This window comes from Chanos chanos, chromosome 4 (genome assembly GCF_902362185.1).
Source record: "Chanos chanos chromosome 4, fChaCha1.1, whole genome shotgun sequence".
Classification (NCBI taxonomy): Eukaryota; Metazoa; Chordata; class Actinopteri; order Gonorynchiformes; family Chanidae; genus Chanos; species Chanos chanos.
In genome coordinates this window covers 15,299,923-15,322,268 of record NC_044498.1, presented here as the reverse complement: position 1 = coordinate 15,322,268, position 22,346 = coordinate 15,299,923, and the positions used below count along the sequence as shown (strand labels likewise).

Genomic DNA, 22,346 nt, shown 5'->3' with positions numbered 1-22,346 from the left:
ACAATTAGGACATCTCTAGTTTGAGTTTGAACACTGTGTATGATTAAACCTGATTCAGTGTTTTTCGGTATTAAAGGGTATGGAGGGAAATTCATCACATATTGTTAGCGGGATCAAAGCAGCTGCTGAATGGGTATTAGGTATGGCATGTGGACCAAGACACATGCTTGGTTAAATAATTAGATGTCTCCTATTCCCCTTGCTTTCAGACTAAGATGAAGTGAGTATCCTTTAGGCCAGTTCCTATTGGCTCCCAAACTGAACAGCGACGCCAAGGATTGTTTAGAATTGCTGCTTAGTTTATCTGACACTACCAAGGAGAGTTGTTGAAGTATCTCTTTCCACACTTAATTGAAAAGCTCCAAAGAGCACATGATATGAAAGTGTGAGAGAAAGAACAATAAAGTTGATGGTTAGGACTACTCAATGCAACCAGACAGGGTCAACTGGATTGTGTACAACAGGGAACTGTCCATGACTATTTGTGGAAAATCCTTTGAAACATCAACAAAGAAAACTCTAATCCAGGATAAACATGCTTAATGTGGCTAAAAATGGATTAATGATAGTCTGTGGGGGGGAATAATTTATCTACACATTCATATGATTAGTAAAAACAGAAAAAAAGGAAAAGAAGAATCCTGCAGCCTGACCAATGCATATGTTAGTGGCTTGCTCTTGGCATTAGTGGGCAAGGCTGTCTCCTTTCCGGATTACTCCCGATAAGTAGTTAGGCAGCTGGCATCTGCCAAATCAGTTTTGAGTCTCGAGGGACAATTTTAAAGATCTCATTCACCACAATCCGTTCAGCCCTCTCATAGTGCAGGGTGGTGTATTCCCCTAAATCAGTCTTTTATGGCCAGTGCATTATTTATGACCCAGAGGAAGGTCAAGGCATGCGGGGGGAAGGCTCCGGCCCTACCTGTGCCCAGCACATAACTCAAGTGTCAGCCAGCGAGGCCAGCTGATTAACGGCTGCTTCCCAATCCTGACGGTGAGCCAAACACCCTCCACTTAGCCTCCGTTTAAAAGTACACTCGTCACTGTTTTTTCTCTCTCTCTCTCTCTCTCTGTGCCTGTCTCCTTTTCTCTCTCCTCTATGCTACAATCACTCTTTGTCTTTATTTAAGACAACCACCATACTGACAGGAAATACAGTATTTCAATTTTAAAGACATTAGATTCTCTTGGAAATGATGGATTTTTTGCTGGTCTTTTTCATGCCGCATGGAGGAAAAAAGGGATTAAGAATGTATTCAGTGTGTTTGTTGGGTCAAAAGAATCATTTATCCTTGTAACTAAGTTGAAACTAATTCAAAGGCAATCGTTTTCTGGAGACATGTAATCTCATTAAGCTAAAATGAAATCTTTGGCATTACTCTGACATTCCCTATGTAGTAAAACAAAATGAAGGCTGTTCAACTGTTGCATTATAATGTAAAGGACATTTTAAACTTATGTGATCATAAGTTTGGACTGCAAAATGTAACAAGATGGTCCCAAAGAAAGCAACAGATTGATGCTAGTTAGACCTGGAATAGTTTTCTTTATTTGTTCGTCGCTCATTGATAGGTTGACTGTTTTCAGCACTTTTAGTTCCTTGTTTTTTTTTTTTTTTCCCACAGTGTTTTCACTTGAAGACAATTGCAATCACACCTAATGTAATACTGACATATCATCCAGAAAAAGAAACCTCTCAGCATTCTCACATCACACCCGGCAAAACCTAACAGAAAGCGCTGAGTCTCTCAGTCTGAGCTCCATTCGAAACCGTATTCACAGTGTCCGTATAACACCTGAGTATGAGATGACCCCTGGGATCTACTTGACACTCCATTTTCTATTACGTCCCCCCTGTAAAACCCTGCAAGCCTCCTCCTGCCTCCTCATTCATGTTCCACAATATAATCACACCTCCACTTGGTAAATGTCTGCAGTTACGGAGAGAAATCCAACCTAGACCTCTCCCAGTAAAAAAAAATAAAAATAAATAAATAAAAAACCTGCATTAGTCTGAATGCGACTCTGCAGTTTAAAATCCAAGACACTCTCTACTGCTTCATTTTTTTCCCCCTTTCCTTTTCCAAAGGGATGTCTCAGTTTTCATATTGTGTCCTACGTGCCGTAAGCGACAGCTCCAGCATTGCAGTTGACTCAGACTTATTATGATGGCACAGTTTAGACAGGTGGGAGGTAGGGAAGGGTGTGTGTGTGTGTGTGTGTGTGTGCGTGTGCGAGTGGATGGTTGGAGGATGAGGGACTAAGCAAAAAGCAGCAATTTGATTTTGCTGAAGAACTGGATTCTGACATTTTGTTTGGCAGATAAAATCACATCGGATGTGACAAGAGAAGGTCAGTATGCATGCTATCAGATACTCTTTGTTGGTCTGAAACCCTCAACTGTGTATGACCAGTTGGGTATTCCCGTTCCCTAGGATAAAAAGAAATTTGCTCATACTGAACTACACATTCGGGACCAAAAAAAAAAAAAAAATCCACTTTTCTGAAAATCTGATTCAGAGATTAAGTCATAAAAGGATTTCAGACACAACAGGTGATTTAAGCAAAAACAACAGGTGGCTTCTGCCTAAAATATTATGAATCTTGTCACAACGGGTAGTCATAAGTCTTTTAAAAAATAGACCTTTTCAAAATCGGATTCAATGCTGAGCTGAGGGACAAGATAACTAAATTAAGACTTAAAATGACAACCCTCTATTGATCTGCTTGCCATATTTACCACAGCACTACACTAGCAATGAGAAAAATGTAAGAGTCCTAAACAAAACATATATGTTTGAGCATGAGACATCATGGGCTTAATATGTTTTCATTTGCTGTGAGGGCAGAAATCTACATTTTAAAAAATCTGACCTTTAAATATGTAGGCAGCCAGGTTGCATTCATATGTGACTGATCATATGGAGTTGGGGGGGGTTATGCGTTTGGACCTAGCCAATCCTTACCAACCCGATGGACCTAGCATTTCCCATCAGCCCTTGTGTTCTGGCTTCACTTAATCAAATGGAATTGAGGCAAGAGTACAGGACAAATCTCCAATCAGCAAGAGCATGAAGGGTATCTAATAGATTGGTGCAGACCTTTACTCATACATCCAGGAGTCAGATTAAATTATACCGCAATCGCACTGGGCCAAGCTGCATATCTCAAAGTGCACAGGTATGTCTAACGCCTAGAGTGCTGCACAGATTAACACGATTGGCTGTGAGGGCTCAGACATAGCTTGTAATTTCTGTGAAATACATGCAGAAGGTTAAATGATGTGTGTACTACATGTTTTTTTTTCCCCCCAAAACTTATTTAAAAAGGTCACATTTGCAGAGGACGTAGATATGATCATTTAGAGGGTGGTGAGAATTCTATAAGTGAAACTAATGCCACTGTGTTTGAATGATGTCACTCCGTGCCAGTGATCAGGACAAAACCTACACACCGATAGCCCGAACTGTGGATGTGTGCAGACATTTACATACATCCACATATCTATTCACGTGAGGGACGTTTTCTCACATACTAACAACGCACCTTCTCGCCATCTTTAATCAAAGCAGTGTTTCCTTTTGAGTTTATCTAGTTGGGGCTCTCTGTCAGTCCAGCTAAGTCTCTGAATCAATTTTTGGTCATCTCAGATATGCTCTTCAGCCCGGCACTGAACACCCAGAGGGTGACTATTAGTGAGCACGGGAGGGGGAAATCCGTGTGTGTGTTTGTTTGAATTGTGGATTTTATATCCACTCGCTTCTATTTTTTTTCTCTCTCTCTGCCAGTATTTGACAGAATAATCCAGAGGAAGCAGTGCTCGGTACTCTGGCCGCCTGATACGACTGTTCTGAGGTATCCTGAAAGCACAGCCGAGGTTCTGCCTGTTAACGAGAGACTATGGCAGTGACGATCTGCTTTCCGTGGCTTCAGTACAAATGTGCTCCAGCATACATCATACATGCAAAGCTTTCCCTTTGACCCGTGCCTCTCGTCTGATGTGGCAGGTGAGTCGGATTAATGGGACCGGAGTGGACTGGAGCAGAGTGACGGAGTGCTGTGGACGTCCCATTTCACTGTCAGTTCTTTGAGAGATAACCTCCAGCTCCAGGTCCGGAATACTAATCCCAATGTTTCCCATAAGATCCCCCGACCTCCCTTCGTATGTGCTGGGAACCGACCCGGAATGGGAGACATGCAAGGAATCCATAAATAACTCAAACGCACAGAGACCACAACCAAGACATAGCATTTGTTCAGTTGCAACTGAAGGGAGGGAGAAAAAAAAAAGAAGAAAAAGCATACCTTCTTGAAGTGGTAAAACACTAACTATCAGTCAGCCGTGACAGCTGTTAGTCCTGCTAGTGCAATGAACCTGTCAGTAGATATACCGAGAGGGTTTAGAAAACAATTTTTAAAGTATTCCATGGCAAATATTATTACACGCAAAGTGTTAATCTCCGCTTTTTTATAGACACACAGCACCTTTAGTCACTGAACTGTCATGATAGGTTAGATAATTAAAATGCATTTGTGGAGCCCCAGTTGAATTCTTATGATGTGCCAGACGCTGTCATAGAGACATACCCTCCCTAAAGCATCAAGATAAACACTGTTATCAGCTTTTCCACTATGCCATTAGCTCATACTTGGTGTGATGGACCAACACAGTTTAACATTGGCAGCGTCACAATGTGACAGTAGTTCAAATCCTTTCACCCATGACAGCCCTGTATTAGCTTAACGACAACACGTTCCAGTATACAGGAGAAGAGGGGCTGGCTGGAAATTCAGTATTCATCTGATTTCCAAAGTCAGGTCTCTCTCTCTCTCTCTGTCTCTCTCTCTCTCTCTCTCTCTTGCTCTCTCTCTCTCTCTCTGCAGCAACATTATGACTAAGACAGGACCTGTATCTTAATAGGTGTCCATCAAAGTCTTTATAAACTTTGTCTTCATGCAAGGCTGTTCCTAAGTGACATACAACTGTAGTGACTGAATGGCGCCCTTAATTTGACACTGTGTTCCGCTTACGGGTAGAAATTGCCTGTGTGAAGGTCTCTGTGCCTGTCATATGGAGGATTAGGGTCTGATTTGACACACAGATTGGAGTCACATTAAGTCGCTGTCAGGAATCCTCCCCAGGGACCAGCTCAGCCGGGTGTGTTTGTGTTTACACTGGTGCCCTATGACACAGCCTACAGAGCCTGGAGCATGTCCACGCCAATGACAGGACAGAGGCCTGTCCATTCACAGAGACTGCAAACCACGGCGCTTACACAGTGGACAACATGCAAAGAGAGAGAGAGAGAGAGAGAGAGAGAGAGAGAGAGAGAGAGAGAGAGAGAGAGAGAGAGAGAGAGAGAGCAAGATAAAGTCAGGATGGGGAGTTCAGCTATGACAACAGCAACAGCTACAGCTGTCGCCCACTGTAGCATAGCTGAGCAGTTGATGTGAGCTCCCTCAGGACTGCTGCACCATGTGGAAGCATGATTTATCCCTCATACTTAAAACTAGCACGTGCAAACAGATCCACACGTATGTGCACACACACACACACACACACACACACACACACACACACACACACACACAATAAAATAAAAAAGATATATGAGAAATATAATAAAATACTTCAAAAAACTCTAAACATTTCAAACTGAGCTATAAAAATTCTTTGTCACAAAATTCGATAAAACAATTAGCGGAAATAAAGCCACAACAAAAGAAGAAAAACTGAAACAAACAAACAAACAAATAAATGAATAAATAAAAACATGGTACAGAAATATAGCATTTTGCAGCATATTGACAAAACAAGCATAAGATTGGACAGACTGTTTAACATTACCTCAATACCACTGAGTCTCCTATAATTCCACTGCTGCAGTGGGCAGAGACAATGATTCATTCTGTACAAAGCTTGCAGATCCTGATCCCTTAGTTTCCAAATCGCAAAGTTCCCTCTTTTGTCTACCCCCATTGTGCTGGCAGCATAATCCAAATTCGATATGTTAACACATGCGAGGGCCTTGTACGTATAAGACGCCAGGCAGAGACAAAAGAGCAATATCCCCCGAATCTGGTGCACTGACGAGGTCTGAATGGGGCCAGGATTTATGAGTCATATTTAGATAATACTACATACTGCTTATTACTGGACTCATTTCCATACTTCACCAGTTTTCTGTTTGGTCGAACAATGCCTATCAGGACGTTTTACATAGAGGAAAGTTGATTAATGAGGAAGAAAATTTCAGTTACTGTAATTTTGTAAGGGTGGTGGGGGAGTGGGGGAACTGCCTGTCATCAACAGACTGTCGTTCCTTAAAGAGACATTCTATCGCTTTCAAAATCCAATGGACGCTTTTAGCTGGTATTCTAGAGCACTTCTAGACTTTCTTTCCCCAGTCATTTCCAGGCAGGGAGATGCAATTAGCCGTTCTAGGTCCTTACCAGTCCATGGAAAAGAAATCTTGAGCTGCATCATTAATTTGCCTAAGGCCCACGTTTAGGTGAGTGGGGCTAGGCCATGGGGATGAGTGGAAAATGGTAAATATTATCAAGTTCAATGAATCATGCTATGTTGCACTTCGACAGTTCAGTGCTTAAGAAAGTCGTAACTACATACAGCACATATACACCAACATGCATATTATTTTAATAATATTTTCACAAAAAAGGGCTGTTCAGAACAGCTAATATCAATTGAAATAAATTACTCAAAAGTTTTAAAATATACTCCGTACAAAAAGGCTCTGTCCACAACAATGAACTTGCTGTGTTTATGCATTAGAACCTCTGTCATTTTTTTGACTGAGATCAAAGCATGTTTCATTTCGGAGTGCACTTAGACACAGACAGGGGCACAGCAAGGCTAAAAGAAAAAAAAAAAAAGAAAATGCTTCAGCCACTTTAGGTTTTCCAGCCCTGAGAGAGTAGTCCTCTTAAATGTGTCTTTTTTAATGAAGGCAAGTAATGAGGCATTCATGAAAAGGCGCCCTTTACCTAAGAGGTTAATAAGTTATTACCATATAATTATACGTGCTTATATTATGTGATTTCTCTATTTCACTCTAAGCAAGGGTCTGCACAACCAAGCGGAGCAACGTCATATGACAAAAAAGAAGAGAATCTATTTTCTTCAAAGCCTTCAATGCCCTAAAGCTCAGTAAATGCTGTTTTTCACCTCCCAAACGGGGTGATTTTTTATGATTCGCTTAATGATTTATAAGTATTCAAATGGACTTAATTCAATGAAAGTCTCAAATCCCTTCCTTCACAAATCAGCGTTTCAATGTTTTTGTCAATAACGGTTGTTTCGTTAAAGAATGAATTAGAAAACTTTCCAAAATCTGATTAATCCTCCACGACCTCAGTGACTTGACTTTCAAATGACTTCCGCGAGCAACTTCAAAGAGATTGGATAACTCTGATGACAGATTGTGGGTGAGACACACAAAAAAAGAGGATTTTACCTCGTGTATTCGAACTTATCAATCCATCTATGAAATACGCTGGCGCTTTACCTACCGTGGATCTATTCAGCCAGCCTCTGTACACAGTTCTCTTTCATAATCTGCTGGCAGGATACAATTTGTCCACTCTGCAAAGCAAAAGCTTACTCAGGCGAAGCTCTGAGCCAACACAAAATTCTCACGTGCCCTCCAGAGCCATCATTATGGACGCATTATTCAGTCAATACATCTGGTAAAAAAAAAGCTCATTCTTTGCCTCACGAGCGATGACTAGTCCCTGGGCCTTCAAAGGCTGAACTGAGATTCACATGGGGGGGGGGGGGGGGGGGGGGGGGGGGGCAGGAAAGAGACGGATTATTTCTTTCTATTATGCTAGAGTACATGTTGCCCCTAATTAGTCTAAACAGTTGTGACTAGCTAAAAAGCAACACACTCATCCAAATCAAATCTTCTCACCCCACTTTTGGCCTGATTACACAATAACTCGGCAACGAGAGATTGCGCTTTGCCGGCAGCCCTGCCGCCATGCTGCTGAATCAAGTGTCAGAGAACAGAGTCGGCAAATTCAGTCGGATGCAAAATGCAAAACAGACGTGAATGGCAGAGTGAATTCCCTCATCTCAGTCTAGACAGCGGTCATACCGACTGTTGTTAAGTGCCTCCAAGGACACAACTGAAATTAATCCAGGCAGATCTAAAGTGTTCTGGGAAGAACATTAAGTTCTTTTCAGATATGGTAAAAAAAAAAGGTTCAAAAAGTGTTGTCTTAAGAAAGAGGGAAAAAAAAGCATGTCTGTAAATTTTAGGCTGGTGATTTACATTAGTACTTCATATGTAGATGCTATGTCATTACATCTGAGATTTTTGGAAAGATGTTGGACATAAGTGGGGACTTTGGGGCATGTCGTTTGACTACTGTTGGTCACAGTGAGCTGTGCAGTTCTGCATTTTTCTGTGAAAATAAAGTCTCAAATATGAAAAGAGCAGCTGTGTGAGAGAGACCTGTCTTACATCACACTGAACCTGAAGTCAGTTACGAAAGAAACCTGGACTGACCTCCGCTCACTTGGGTCCAAACGACCTTTAAATTAATGAAACCCTATCTGAGTAAGAAACAGGAAACCAGAAATTTTATAACGTTATGGAAATCATAAATCATAAAACTGTCTGACTGCTGGTATTCGAAGCGCAAGGGAAAGATAGGGTGAAGATGGTGACATCCTGAGTCTCTCTCTCTCTTCCTCTCTCTCTCGCTCTCTCTCTCTTTCTCACTCTCTCTCGCTCTCGCTCTCTCTCTCCCACACACACATGCACAGTAGTAAACTACTGTCTATCTCCTCCCTTTTTTTCAAATTCATTTTTTACCTTTAAAACAGTAGATGTGTGCACTGAGTTATGGATCTGTCAATGGCACTTAATACCTTATTGCTCCCTAGAGACAAATAAAAAATTAATTTAGCATGTTAAGTGAAGCAGGCCCTTGTGTGTACCATGAAGCTTTGTTTGAACCTTTGTCCGGAATTCCTCTAACTCAAAAACGAGAGAATTAATTGGATATCACCCGGGGAAGATTTTAAATAATATGATTTATGGGAACATATTCCAGTAACTGCACTTCTTTATTGTCTTACCAAGAGACTAATGGAGGAATGACAAGAGAGAGGTTATCCATACTGCAACCCCTGGATAACATGTCAACTCCATAAACAAACACAGGTATGATCGATCCAGTATTACTACATTTAACTATAGGCATTCAGACATACAGCATACATACAGTAAACATACGGCATCCATACAGCTAGACTTACCTCAGCACACACGAATAGTGTCCGATATCTTGTAACTCAGCGGGTCGGAACCATATGGAGTCTTCCTCTTTGCTCATTCTGATGCCATCAAAAGAAATGGGCTCCTCAAAGTCTCCATGCCCTGTACTTCTGTACCACATCAAACTGAGTCCAGCGCTCTGGGCATGTGTGTAGTTTGCACGGATATATCCATAAAATAAAGCACATTTAATCCGTACTGGTTCCCCCAGGAGCACTTTGTACTTCAAGTAGTCCACTGACCAATCTGTGCAGCCATCCACTGTAAATTAAGCAGAGCAGAGAGAGGTAGAATGTGAGATATTAACGGAAATATTACAATAACCGTTAACTGACGGGGCATTTTAAAACCTATATTGTGTTATGCCGTAAGGTGAAGTGTAATTTTAATGTCCCAGTCTGCCTTATCTCAAAATATCCCAACAATGAGTCAAGTCAAAACGTAGTTAAATTATCTGGCATGCTGCAGCCGATGATTGCATAGTCAAATCTGTCACATAAAATTGTACACGTTTAAATCCTGTCATCTTTCAAATGTGGCTGTTTCAGACTGCTGTTCCATAGACGGCCGTAACGTGTTTTGGAACACATTTTATCCGGTATGACATCTAGTGTATGTGGGGCACAGCAGTGGGGCAGCAAGAGAAGGGAGCAAGCGTGGAGAGAGTAACATGTTCATTATGGTGTGTGGAGTGGGCCACAGCCTGCAGCTGTATGTGGATGAATAGCAGTTGACTGAGCATCCAGCAGTGCCTGAGCAACAGCACCAGCTGTGACCCACTAAGAGCAGGAGTTGTATGATCCAGAGAGAGAGGGAGACAGAGAAAGAGAGAGAGAGAGAGAGAAAGAGAGAGGGAGACTGCAGGCTCATGGCCCTATCTCAGGCCCCAGCAGGGAGACACAAGGCTGCAACCACAAAACCCTCTGGATGCTTGGGTCATGGTGCATGTTAAGGTCATTGAATGCAGTACTAAGGTCACAACCTTGTTTTGCAGGGGTTTTTTTTTCTGGGAATTCTCCAGAGAATAGGGAAACTGTGGAACTCTTGTTACAAAACATGAAGCTGAGAGGTCCTTAGTTATATGTAAATAAACAAACACAAACACAGACACACACACACACACACACACACACACACACAGAGAGAGAGAGAGAGGCAAACACACAAATGCATACACTCACATAGATCCAATGCTAGAGGTAAAGCATAAACATGTACATTAATGGACTCATGCACCACACAAAGACGTACAAACAGACGCGCGTGTGCGCATACGTACACACACACACACACACACACACACACACGCGTGCATGCGCGCGAGTGCGTGCACACAGACACACTGGCACAGACCCACAAAAACACACCCATAAAGCCACACACATCCACACACTGACACACAAACCCACTCCTACAACCACTCCCACACACACACACACACACCCACACTATTGTAATACACAGAATGTGCATGTACAAGCTTGAATGGCTTGCTGTCTGTGCTCATGATAGCCATCCTTTCTATTGATAATGGAAATCATATCCAATATTCTCAGCCGCATGTTAACTGGTTTGTGCCATGAGATTATAGATGACAAGGCATAGATGACTGTCTTTCAGTGCTTACCCCTCTTCACACACAGCAGTAATCTGTGTGAAAATAATGAAAAATCCTCCTCTTTACCTGCAGTCACAGACAGGAGAAAGTGGCAAGAATACTACCCCAATTTTGCACCAAATGCTTGCCAATCATATGGCCGTTACTTCATAAAATCCACACTTATTCAAGAATACCTGAAGAAAAATACCTGTCTTATTCAATAATCTACCAAAATCGTCCTGTATTCATATGGTACAGTATCATACGGCATTGTAATAACATACAATACCATAAAGACATAATGTTTCTGATTTATGTGTTCACCTCTAATCAGTGTAGGTCTGCTGTTTGTAATACTGACTTTCAAAAGTTCCTGCCAAGTCAGGGAGCCCGCAAAGTGCCCAGTAATTGTGGCCCTCTGCTGGACAAAGTCAGCAAAATGACCTCCTTCCTCTTCCACTTTCTCTGTCTCACTCATACCAAAATCAGACTAAACACATAAAACAGCTGGCACTTCGTGGAAAATATGAAATGGAAAAGGAAATACTGTTCAAAACTGCTTATGTTTGTAAAAAAAAAATCAGTGATATTAATAATAGTAACCCAATGCGTTAGCTAGCGTTACGTGATATGAAATAAAACCGGCGACCAATGATTGGACGCGGTTTTGTTTGTGACACTGGGCATTTAAAAGTAAGAAAAAAAGAAATAATTATAATGTATTTGTTTGACGTGTGTCCTGTCTAAACCAGCCTATTTCCATTATTAGTCATTTTGCTCTCCTCCCTCCCATTCCCCTGTTCTTTCCCTATTGAAACAGCTGGTGAGCACAGCTGCTGAGTGCTCAACAGGCTTCGCTAATTGTATCTCCATGAATGTTTTATTTACAAAAGGAACAACTCAGCAGCTAATTAACAGTGGGAAAAGCATGTCCTATAATTCATCCATAATACTTCACTGCATTCAATCAATCTCAAATTCCTCTTTTCTTGGTCAGGTTTGAGTGGTTTTACGGGACTGCAAAGCAACAAGGTCAAGCCCAATTCAAACATAACATTTGCCTCACAGAAATATTCGCTTCAAATTTTCTTTGACAAATAAAAGGGTACGTCTAATGCCTTTCAAAAGAAAACGATTTATACAGAGCAACTGGTATGAAAATATATGTGAGAGTATATGTATCCCAAAAGAGTTCTGCATTTTAAAATTACCTTTAATCCCCGAAACGCCAGTCTCAATCCCAAAAACTATCTGCAAACGAAAATAAAGATGAAGACGTGTGGATGTTGGCGATGCCGTCGGGTGCAGGCTGACATTTTCAGACATGGAGGAGAACTTATTAAAGTGCTACATGTCTCTGTTGCCATGGCGACCAAAGATTATGGGGGGAGCTAACCTTGCTAATCAAGCACTGACTAATTAAGCATCATTTTGCGCACAGTAATAACTGCAAGGCGTCGTGGCAATCTGTAACTAAAACAAGCAATCGCTAAGACTGTTATCTGTAATTATCTCTCTTAATTATTGGAACTGTCTTCTTTCTTTACGCGTGAAACGCCAATGTCAACTCAGAATGTATATGATCCACGAAACTCAAACATTACAAACTATATATGATCATCTTCAAATTAAAAAATAAGATTATTGTTTCAGTTTGAACTGAATGTAGAATATGCCTAAATGATACAAGGTGAAATGCTCTAAAAATGAGGGATTCTGTGACATGTATAAAACTGAATATCTCATTTGTATCAAAATAACATGCTGGGGTTTTTTTTGTTTTGTTTTATTTTTTATATATTTATTTATTTTTGTGTTTGCTTTTTGTTTTGTTTTATTTTGTTTTGGGGGTTTTTTCTGGCTGTGCAAGCCTGACTACATGTGAAAATGTGTGTGTTTATGTCTATGTGAGTAAGCTATACAGATACTTCTCCTCTTAGGGCTGGGTCTTATGTATGCAGTATCATTCTGTGTTGGATGACTGTGATTAGGCAGTCCTGGCTGTTAGAGCAGGGATTCAGGACACAGTAAGACTCTGTGAGTACGATGCCCTTCACTGTCTTTCATACTGGAAACTTGATTAAACTCACTTATTCTTACATTCATTTTTCCCCCATCTCTCTCTTTACCAGGCCAGCAATCATCCAAATGCCATCTTCTGTCTCCTTACTCACGTTATTTTAATGGGGAATCTGTGAGGTCTGCTTTGGGTTCTTTTGAAAGAAACTAAAATTGATAATATAAAATTACAGAGGGAAAAAAAGCTATATATTGACTTCTACATCTAGTTCGTTTAAGGTAAGGAGTGAATTAAAAAAAAAAAAAAAAACATCCTGCAGGCACCCAATTGATTTTTTCATTACGGAATCAGAATGTTTAGAATGTCAGCAATTTAAACGAGGAGTTAAAGCAAAAAAGAGTTCAGAGCATAAATATTTTCTCCTTAGGAAACTGGATTCAATTAAACTATTTTTTTTTTCATGGAAATATTTCAGCATAGTTACAGGAGTTGGGAGAATAGCAGATTTTTCTATCATAATGCTTTCTGATGCTTGAAACGCTCATTACTGGAGCTCGGGCTGCATGGGTTATCACTCATTTTCTTTGCGAGGGGAATTATGTGTAATCTCACAAGCAGTACACAAACATGTTTCTCGGCCTGATTAAACCCAATTAACATCTACTTCCAAACATCGGTTCCTGAGTGTTGCTAATGTGTAGGGGTGTGGCCACACGCTCTGTTTATGTGGAGATATCCACACTGACTGCCTCTGATTGGTAGAAAGCAATTCCAAAGCCCCCTCTGGCGAAGACGATATGGGAGAGTTCTCCTCAGTCAGACAGCCTTGGAATGTGACCTTATAGATCACAAAAAATTAAACAATTTCCTACCCCCCCCCCCCCCCCCCCCCCCCCCCCCCTTGAACGGGGTAAAAATTAACAGAATACATGGTCTAACTCTCAGTCTGTAGACAGTAGAGATAATACTATATATTACATGAGACACAAACAGGTTAAAGTATTCTCAAATTCTCCTCATATTCTCTTTTGTGTGAAAATGAATATGAGAAACTCTACACTTGAATGAGATTTATATACACTCAAGTTACACTGACATTTAGCTGTATTTACACATGGAGCTACAGAGAGAGAAATTTTCTCCTGCCATTCCATTGTGTTGCCATGTCTGCAGCTGATCCTTCTCAGAACAGACAGTTGGTTGCCTTGAGACACACAGCATGTTGATGCTCCTCTGTTGCACTCTTACAGTCAAATAGATACATGGCCATGAGCAAGAGTAATCTCAACCCCACTCACTACGTAAAAAAAATTACAAAGAGAAACATATGCATGAACGTACAGACACACACACACACATTACACAGAGGGAGGATCCTGTCTAATCCGTATGTGTCATTTTCCATCAACTCAAAGTGCTAAAACAGCATAGTGCACTTTTGTTAAGAAGTGAAAGCTTCATGTGAGAGTGTGAGTGTGTGTGTGTGTGTGTATGTGTGTGTGTGTGTGTGTGAGTGTGTGTATGTGTGTATGTGTGTGTGTGTGTGTGTGTGTGTGTGTGTGTGTGTGTGTGAGTGTGTGTATGTGTGTGTGTGTGTGTGTGTGTGTGTGTGTGTGTGTGTTCATGCATTTTTGTTTGGGGGGGGGGGGGGGGGCAGCCTATCCTCTTGCCAGTGGAGAAGATTAGCTGGGTGATTGCGGTTCGTCAGCTCATCAGAGAACAATGTCACTCTATACCTGAGACATGAACTAATCCCCTGTGCCACTCGACAAACACACACACACACACACACACAAACCACATCAACCACAACCACAGACACACACACACAATCCTCTCTAATCTTTACTATAAATAATCTTATTCTTCAGGTAGAGTACTGCAGTGCTTCCACCTCACTATCAGCCAATCACGTCTGGCCTCTTTATGATGAGGCAGTCTTTAACAGCAATCAGTCCATATATGTCCTTACGTAGATATGCCTACAATGTATCTGTGACTACCATGCTTAGATACCACTCTACTTCAAATATACCATTAAGCTTCCATTTATAATATATGAACTGTATGTCACAGCCACAGTTGACTTTAGAAATCATTGTGGTAGGACGTGTCCTAGGTAGGGGTCCTCTTACTGTGGACTTCATATGTGTTACATAAAGCAGAAATGTTCCAGCTGCGAGCAATGTCAGTGAGTGATGAAGCCTTAGTATAGTTTCATCCCAGACTACATGTGACTGTTTTGAAAATGTACAGTTTCAAAGATATCGCGCACTTCAAGCACCACGATTGTATAACAGCCCTAGATCTTATTCACAAGACGGGTTTGGCTGGGTTTTTTTTTTTTTTTTTTTTTTTTTTCCTTTTCTCCTTTTTTCAATCCACATGACACTGCTTGTCTTGCTTATTTTCCCCTGGATTGCTGACATTTACATGCTCTGTCCCATTCATCCCTGGTCGCCGTGGAGATAAAGCACATCCCAATCTCTCCCATCCCTCATGCACTTTATCCTCATGACACTCCATCTCCATTCCTCCGCTTGTCTTTCTGTCTCTCCCCTTTGACAGCTCCAGCCGTCATTTATATGCAAATGCGAGGGGGGGAAAAATGATTGTTATTTTGCCATCCAAATAAACATGGCGGCCGCAGATCCCTTTGCTCTCCGTCTCCATATCAGATTCTCTGGTGATTTAGTCCCTCAGGGCTGTTGCCGCCGCCGCGCCTCCCTGCAGCCTGCGATGGTCATCAATCGTCACCAGGTCTGAGGGGAAACACAGCGGAGGGGTCCAGCTCTAGTGAGGTGAAGGGGTCGTTATGGAGAGGGAGAGAGAGAGAGAGAGAGAGAGAGAGAGAGGGGTATCCTGGTGGGCTGACAGATCAACCAGGGTTTCCTGTCCTCTACAAAGCCAAAGTATCCATTCTTCACATGGAGACTAGCTCACAAAATGTTACGTCATGAGCCGAACGTAGAGGGGAACATTAAGAAATCTGCTTGCAATTCAGGACCGCCCATCAAAATCCTGTCATTGTGTCTCAGTGGTATGTTCCCACGGCAAATAAATGTACTAGATTGTGCAGACGACACTGTAATGGAGTAACCTTGATTAGCTGCTCTGAAACACAAGAATCATTAGAACCTACCTTATCCAAAAAAACAGTCCGTTAAAAAAGTTAATAGCAGTAAGGAACTGAATAATTCCAGGCAAATTAGTCCCATGAGATGACAATAGTATTTATGGTCAAACAATTATTCATCAACAGCTGATAAAAGACTAATGGGTTCTTCATTCATTAATGATATATCTGAGCTACAATGCAAATACACTTAAGCTATGCAGACTAATAAAAGCACAAATCAAACAGGTCTGTTCATGTCTGGGTAAATTGAAAATGTCGGTTGCCTCAGGAGTGACTCGTCAGGTACGGGAGCTTATCCACTTGAGTGCATGAACACAGCTGACCAGACCTGGCCACATGCTCACTCGCTCATTGGCTTACTCAGTCACACCATCCTGCAGTTATTTATGGTCATTTCATCAAGAAAGGAGGCTTTAGGCTCCAGTTCAGGTCTGTCCTCTCCCCTTTCCCCCGCTCTTCTCTTATCTTCCCTTCTCCTCTCCTCTAAACTGTACATCGGACTCTGGGAAGGCCTTTTAATCCCACATCCCCATGAGCAGAAAGCCTCAGACTCCAGACAGTGTCACATTCCGATAGCCTGCATATGTAAAATAAACGTAGCACATGCTAGAAAGAACCACTGTCAAGCCACATAACTCAACGCTGACCTTCTTTTCTTTTTTTCTTCTCTTTTTTTTTTTTTTTGCTGAGCTCTATCTGTTTAGTTCATCTCTCTCTCTCTCTCTCTCTCTCTCTCTCTCTCTCTCTCTCTCTCTCTCTCTCTCTCTCTCTCTCTCTCTCTCTCTCTCCAACTCTATCTGTCAGAAACAGACATATTGGGGAGATGAGAAAAGATGAAAGGGAAGATATTCCACCTATCTTTGGTCTGATGTGACATGATCATTCTCTGTTTGTATCTTTACCTTTATGGTGAACATAACATTACAGATCTAAAGAGGTCTGAAGGACCTGAAGTTACGCAACAACACTTCTAGACATGCTACCAAAGGGGGAAAAAACTATTTATGGGAAATTCAGCCAAAAAAAAAAAAAAAAAAAAATCAGGTTCCCTCATTTCCCAATCCACAAACCCCATGGTAACCTTCCACCCCCATCCCACTCCCTATACATTATTGGTCATCTCTGAAATACACAAATGATGAGATGAGAAACTAATCCAACAAGGTGCATATGGTCATGGGAAAAAAAGAAAATGAGGTTTAATTTGCATGGGATTTATAATCCTATGTGGATGTCAGTGATCTCACGCAACTCAGCCAACATGGAACCACCAGTAGAGGTAGGATGTCTGTACTTAAAAACATGTTATTTATCTCCAGTGCTAAAATGCAATGATTGTTAAACAAAGATAGCTAGCTAGTCCACAATCCTGAAACTTTTGAATGGATTCCAGGTTTTAAGAGAAAAAGTGCAGGAACTAAAGGATAGATGAGAGAACATTTGGGCTGTTTGAAAAAGATGGAAGCAGAGGGAAAAAAAACATTAAACTCCATAAAACCCTAGAGCAGATAAGCCATTTTTGAATATTAGTATTTCAATTATCCTTTACTGCACAACAGACATTGTTTACGCACTGCTGGTTTCATTCTGGAGCACTGGTGTTAAATCAGAGTGTTAATAAGACCTGCTAACTCGCATACAAAAACACACACGCACACGCACAAACGTGCGCGCACACACACGCGCGCGCACACACACACACACACACACACACCATAGGGAGAGTCATTGGCAAGGCAGTGAGGAAAATCAGTGACTTGGAGCCTGTGAGGGGCTGATGGCTATTAGAGGACATTACTGTCAAACGTTGGAATCAAACTACCTGCTGCCCACTGATTAGAGATGCAATTCAATTACAGGCCGGCATGGATGTAATACCGTCTGCTTCCTCAATGTGACAGTAATCAAAGAGCACAGGCCAATGGAAACCCTGCGGACCCAGACGTACCCCTGTCATCTGACACTATTCTCAAGTCAAGACGTTGGAGAGGCTGGAAACACTGTCGAAATATTACAACAATCAACCAATTTCACACAGGGCACAATTCAAGTACGGAATTTTCTCTTCCCATGACATATTGTGTCTCCAGGCACGCTTTCAAATGTTCTGTCAACAGCATTCACAAACAACTAAAACATAATTTCTTTGGCATTTGTCTAAGTACAAAGATTTAAAGACCAAACAATTTTGAACCACAGGAAAAATGTGTAATTAATGAGGTATACCTTTTTTTTTATATCTTTCAGACATAATTAGTGCATGAACAGACACAACTGAGCTTGGAACAAACCCAAACTCCAATGACTCACTGTGCTGAGCTGAGTGATACAGAGCATATACATGAGTGTAACAGAAAAGGAGAGAGAGAGAGACAGAGAGAGCGAGAGAGAGAGAGACAGAGAGACAGAGAGAGAAACTTAATGACTTCTTTTCTTCTTTTGAGTTGAAGGGCTACAGACAGAACTGAAACACAATCAATAATGCAATGTTAAATCCAGAATACACTCTTTCTATGATGGACTTTGTCTTAACAGGCCCCAATTTAAAACAAGAAGTCTTATTTGGTACAATTAGCAGGAGTCATTGACAGTTACTTCATAATGCAATCGTACTGTTCTCCAATACTCCACAACAGAGCGAGAGAGTCAGAACATTGCTAAGGAACTAATGATTAAAAATGTATGGGCAGCATGTCAGCAAATTAGAGCTCTAATGCAAATTGAGTTTACAATAAATCTACCTGAACAAAAAAGAAGAGAAAAAAGTAGGAAAATTAAAATTGCGCTCCTGGCAATACTTACTGATATTTGCATATACATAATTAATTTTTCTGGATTTATTTCGTATATGAAATGAAAGGGACAAGAAGATAGGATAAATGCTGGCAGCATAAACATTATATATATATATATATATATATTTTTTTTTTTTTTTTTTTTTTTTTTTTTTCTTTTTACACACAAATAGACACACACACACACACTCATTCATACACTTGGTCAGAGTAGCAAATGATTATTATTTATCATGTTTCTGAGTTTTTGAAAGCAAACAATGAGTTGAACCTTTCAGAATTCATCCAATTTCTAATACCTTGACAGAGCAGCTAGGGGCCACAGTGACAAAGCATATAGAAGGCAGTGATTAGTGCCAGCCTGCAGAGAATGGTTCTCTGTAACTTTAAACACTTTACTTATCAAGGATGATTACCATTTAAGACTATGGCTATGTCCTGTAAACAAATGATCTGTATCTAGAAGAAAAAGAGGACAGATCACAAATGGTGTTTCATTGTGGATAAATGTCAAAGAGGCACTGATGATGAAACAGAGGAGCTGTCTCTCACACGGCTTCATTTTCGTCACGTGGATTGCTTTAGCGATATTTCCGTGACCTGTAAAATAGGTGCAGTTTATTTATTTATGTATCAGTCCACGTGGATATTGCAGATGTGCTACAAGCACTGAGCCAGAAAGAGAAATAGATGTATTTGTTTCCAAGCTTCTTGGAAGAGCTCTCATTTAGTAAATGCACCCTCAATAAGGCAATTGAGCATAATTAGATGGCGTGCTGAATGATAGTGTCATCCCTGAACACAAGCCACACCAAACAGGTAAAACTCTACTCATTTACGCCCCCATTCACTGCGTTAATGATTTTTTCCTTCACCTCATAGTATTGCCTGCCCCCTAAAAATGGAAGACTATACCGTGTCACCACAAACAGGAGAGATGCTAACAGTGCCAGATTCTAAAACAATTTCAGCAACAGCAATGGTGGGATCTTTTTTTCAGTTATTTTGAAGTTCTCAGATCGTGTCTCTGTGTTAAATACTCCACAACGGTCCTAAAGGTGCCCCCCAGCACTCCTCAAATATGAGACTTTGCTGTGGCTGCGAGATGTTTCATTTCAACATTTTCCTTCATGTTTCATTTATTATTTTAGCGGGATGGGGTTTTTTTTTGGAAAATCTTTAGACTTTCCTGTCACAATGTTCAGTGCTACATTTATAAGAGCCTATGAACCCTGGGAATGTTTCATTTTCATTGGGCTGACACCCATCCTTTCATACAGTGGAGCTGTTGTTCTGATAAATACGGCTGAAAAACAGATACAGCCCCAGTTCTGTATGATAACTGTCTGCAGTCATGCCAGATAAGAACATTTGTTTAGAGCTTTCCAACAGACTCCATACACAGGCCAGAGCGGAGCCGGACTTTGATTTCTATCAGTGATCCAGGTTGAACAGACTGTAAATGGGGTCTGGGCTTTTGCCATGACAGGAACTTTCGGCCAGAGCAAAAAGATGAAGTTCACTCGACAGGATCATCCATCAAACACACATCTGACAATACAAAATATCTCTTCACTCAGATCTGTGACAGTTTCAGTTATCAGACTCAAAATACTTCAAGGTCAAAGCTGACGCCCTTGACCAGTTTGAGGGTTTTAAAAAGGAATCCTTTTAATAACTTTCAATTCCATTCAAATTAACAGAAACCAGTTATAGAAATCCGATTTCCCCTGCTGTGAGAGAAAGGATGTCATCATGACATTTAGACCTTTTTTTTTCTTATTGAGGAACAGAACATTTCCAGCAGAGCAGGAGTTTGATAAGTCACTCAATGAGAGTTTCTGCAAGAAATCAGTGGATGAGAGTGAATACACCGTGCACAGCAAACATAGAAATAACGCTGTTTCAATATTAATAATGACATAACACACACACACAATTGACTGAATGCTGAAGAAAACCTTAAACACTTAATGCTCACTTTTAAATGCACCCAACAAACACACACACACACACACAGACAGACATGCACACACGCACACAAACATACAAATACAGAGACACTCTCTCTCTCTCTCTCTCTCTCTCTCTCACACACACACACACACACACACTCACACACACACACACAAAAACACATAAATGTGCTCATTCACAACAGTAAGCACAAGTACTGCAAAGGGCTTGGGTGTGGACCCTGTCTGTTGCAGAGCTGGGGTTTGTCTGTGGAACCCTGCACAGACTCTGATGTTAGTAAAGGTCTCACAACCATAATCTCCCTCAAACCCAGCCTCAGAAATGTCATCCTCCTCTTTCCTTCATCTCAAAAGCCACTGTCAACCAAACTCTTCAAAAATCAGAGCCAAACTCTTCAGAAAACACAAAAATCACTGGTTAATTGAAAACAACAGCTGTATTTCTTCTGTATCACCAGGTCTGAGGAAATAAACGTTTGTTTTAATTTAGAGCCATTTCTTTTCTGTTGATGTCCTATGTTGCCAGTTTAAAAGCATTAAAGTCAGTGAGAAGCAAGTCTAGGTTTCTCAGGATGAAGGGACTGAGACAGCAGTGGAGAAACTAAATGTCAGATCAGATGAATGAATATGAACTTAATAGACTCAGGGCAGGAGTCAGAGAAGGACTCATCTTCATATTTTGTTCCCTCATTCTGTCCATCACAAGCAAAAACGCAGAGGTTTACTTCACTCTATATCTGTCTGATGCCAAACATAACTACACTGCCTGAGAGTCATGGTGAATTAATGAGAGTCAAAGTGAGTTCAGACTGAGAAAACAAGAGGGAAGAAGGAGAGAGTGGGGAAAGGAGAGAGAGAACTCTGTTTTTGCTATTACAGGAGGGGGAGTAAAATAGAGAGAGAGAGAGAGAGAAAGAGAGAGAGAGAGGGACTTACAGACCATGACATAAGAGAATAAGAGATACAGAGGGAAACAGAAAGAGATACAAATATAGAAAGAGATAGAGTAAGGAATATAAAAAAGGACAGAGAGGGAATATGGGAGAGGTATTTGAGATATGGAGATAATAGGAACGAGAAACAGAGAGAGAGATTTAGACAGAGAGAAAGACATAGAGAAATGTCTGCTTACTGTGCATATTAATACAGCACCGCAGTGTCCCATGCTGCACGCAGCCAAGGTCAGCCGGGTTTACTGTGGCTAAACAGCGCGGCCAGCTATTACCGGGGACAATCTCCAATTCAGAACCAACACTCTTAGGAGGAAATCCCTAATAAACCATCCCGTCTCTGTGCGCGCTGCTGGAGCCGAGGTGAAAAAGGGACGCATATATAAATATTGATTAGTCGCAAAAGAGTTGGCCAAAAAAAAAAAAAAATGATTACATCACACTTGGAGCTTCTCCCACTCAGTGAATAACCAGATGGGCTGCAATGTGAGAGAAAAGAGAGCATCACTTCTAAAGAAAATATCAAGCAAGTGAGTTGGGTAAACTCATTTTAGTAAGAGA

At 41.0% G+C, this 22,346-nt stretch overlaps 1 protein-coding gene across 1 annotated transcript in view; it reads right to left on the bottom strand.

Annotated features, from left to right (window-relative positions):
- The window catches only part of il1rapl1b (interleukin 1 receptor accessory protein-like 1b), a 184,665-nt gene that overhangs the window by 107,552 nt on the left and 54,767 nt on the right, over positions 1-22,346 (bottom strand). Inside the window, exon 2 of the mRNA XM_030771900.1 lies at positions 9,287-9,566. Coding sequence (XP_030627760.1) covers positions 9,287-9,566 — 280 coding nt within the window. The remainder of the gene's footprint in view (positions 1-9,286; positions 9,567-22,346) is intronic.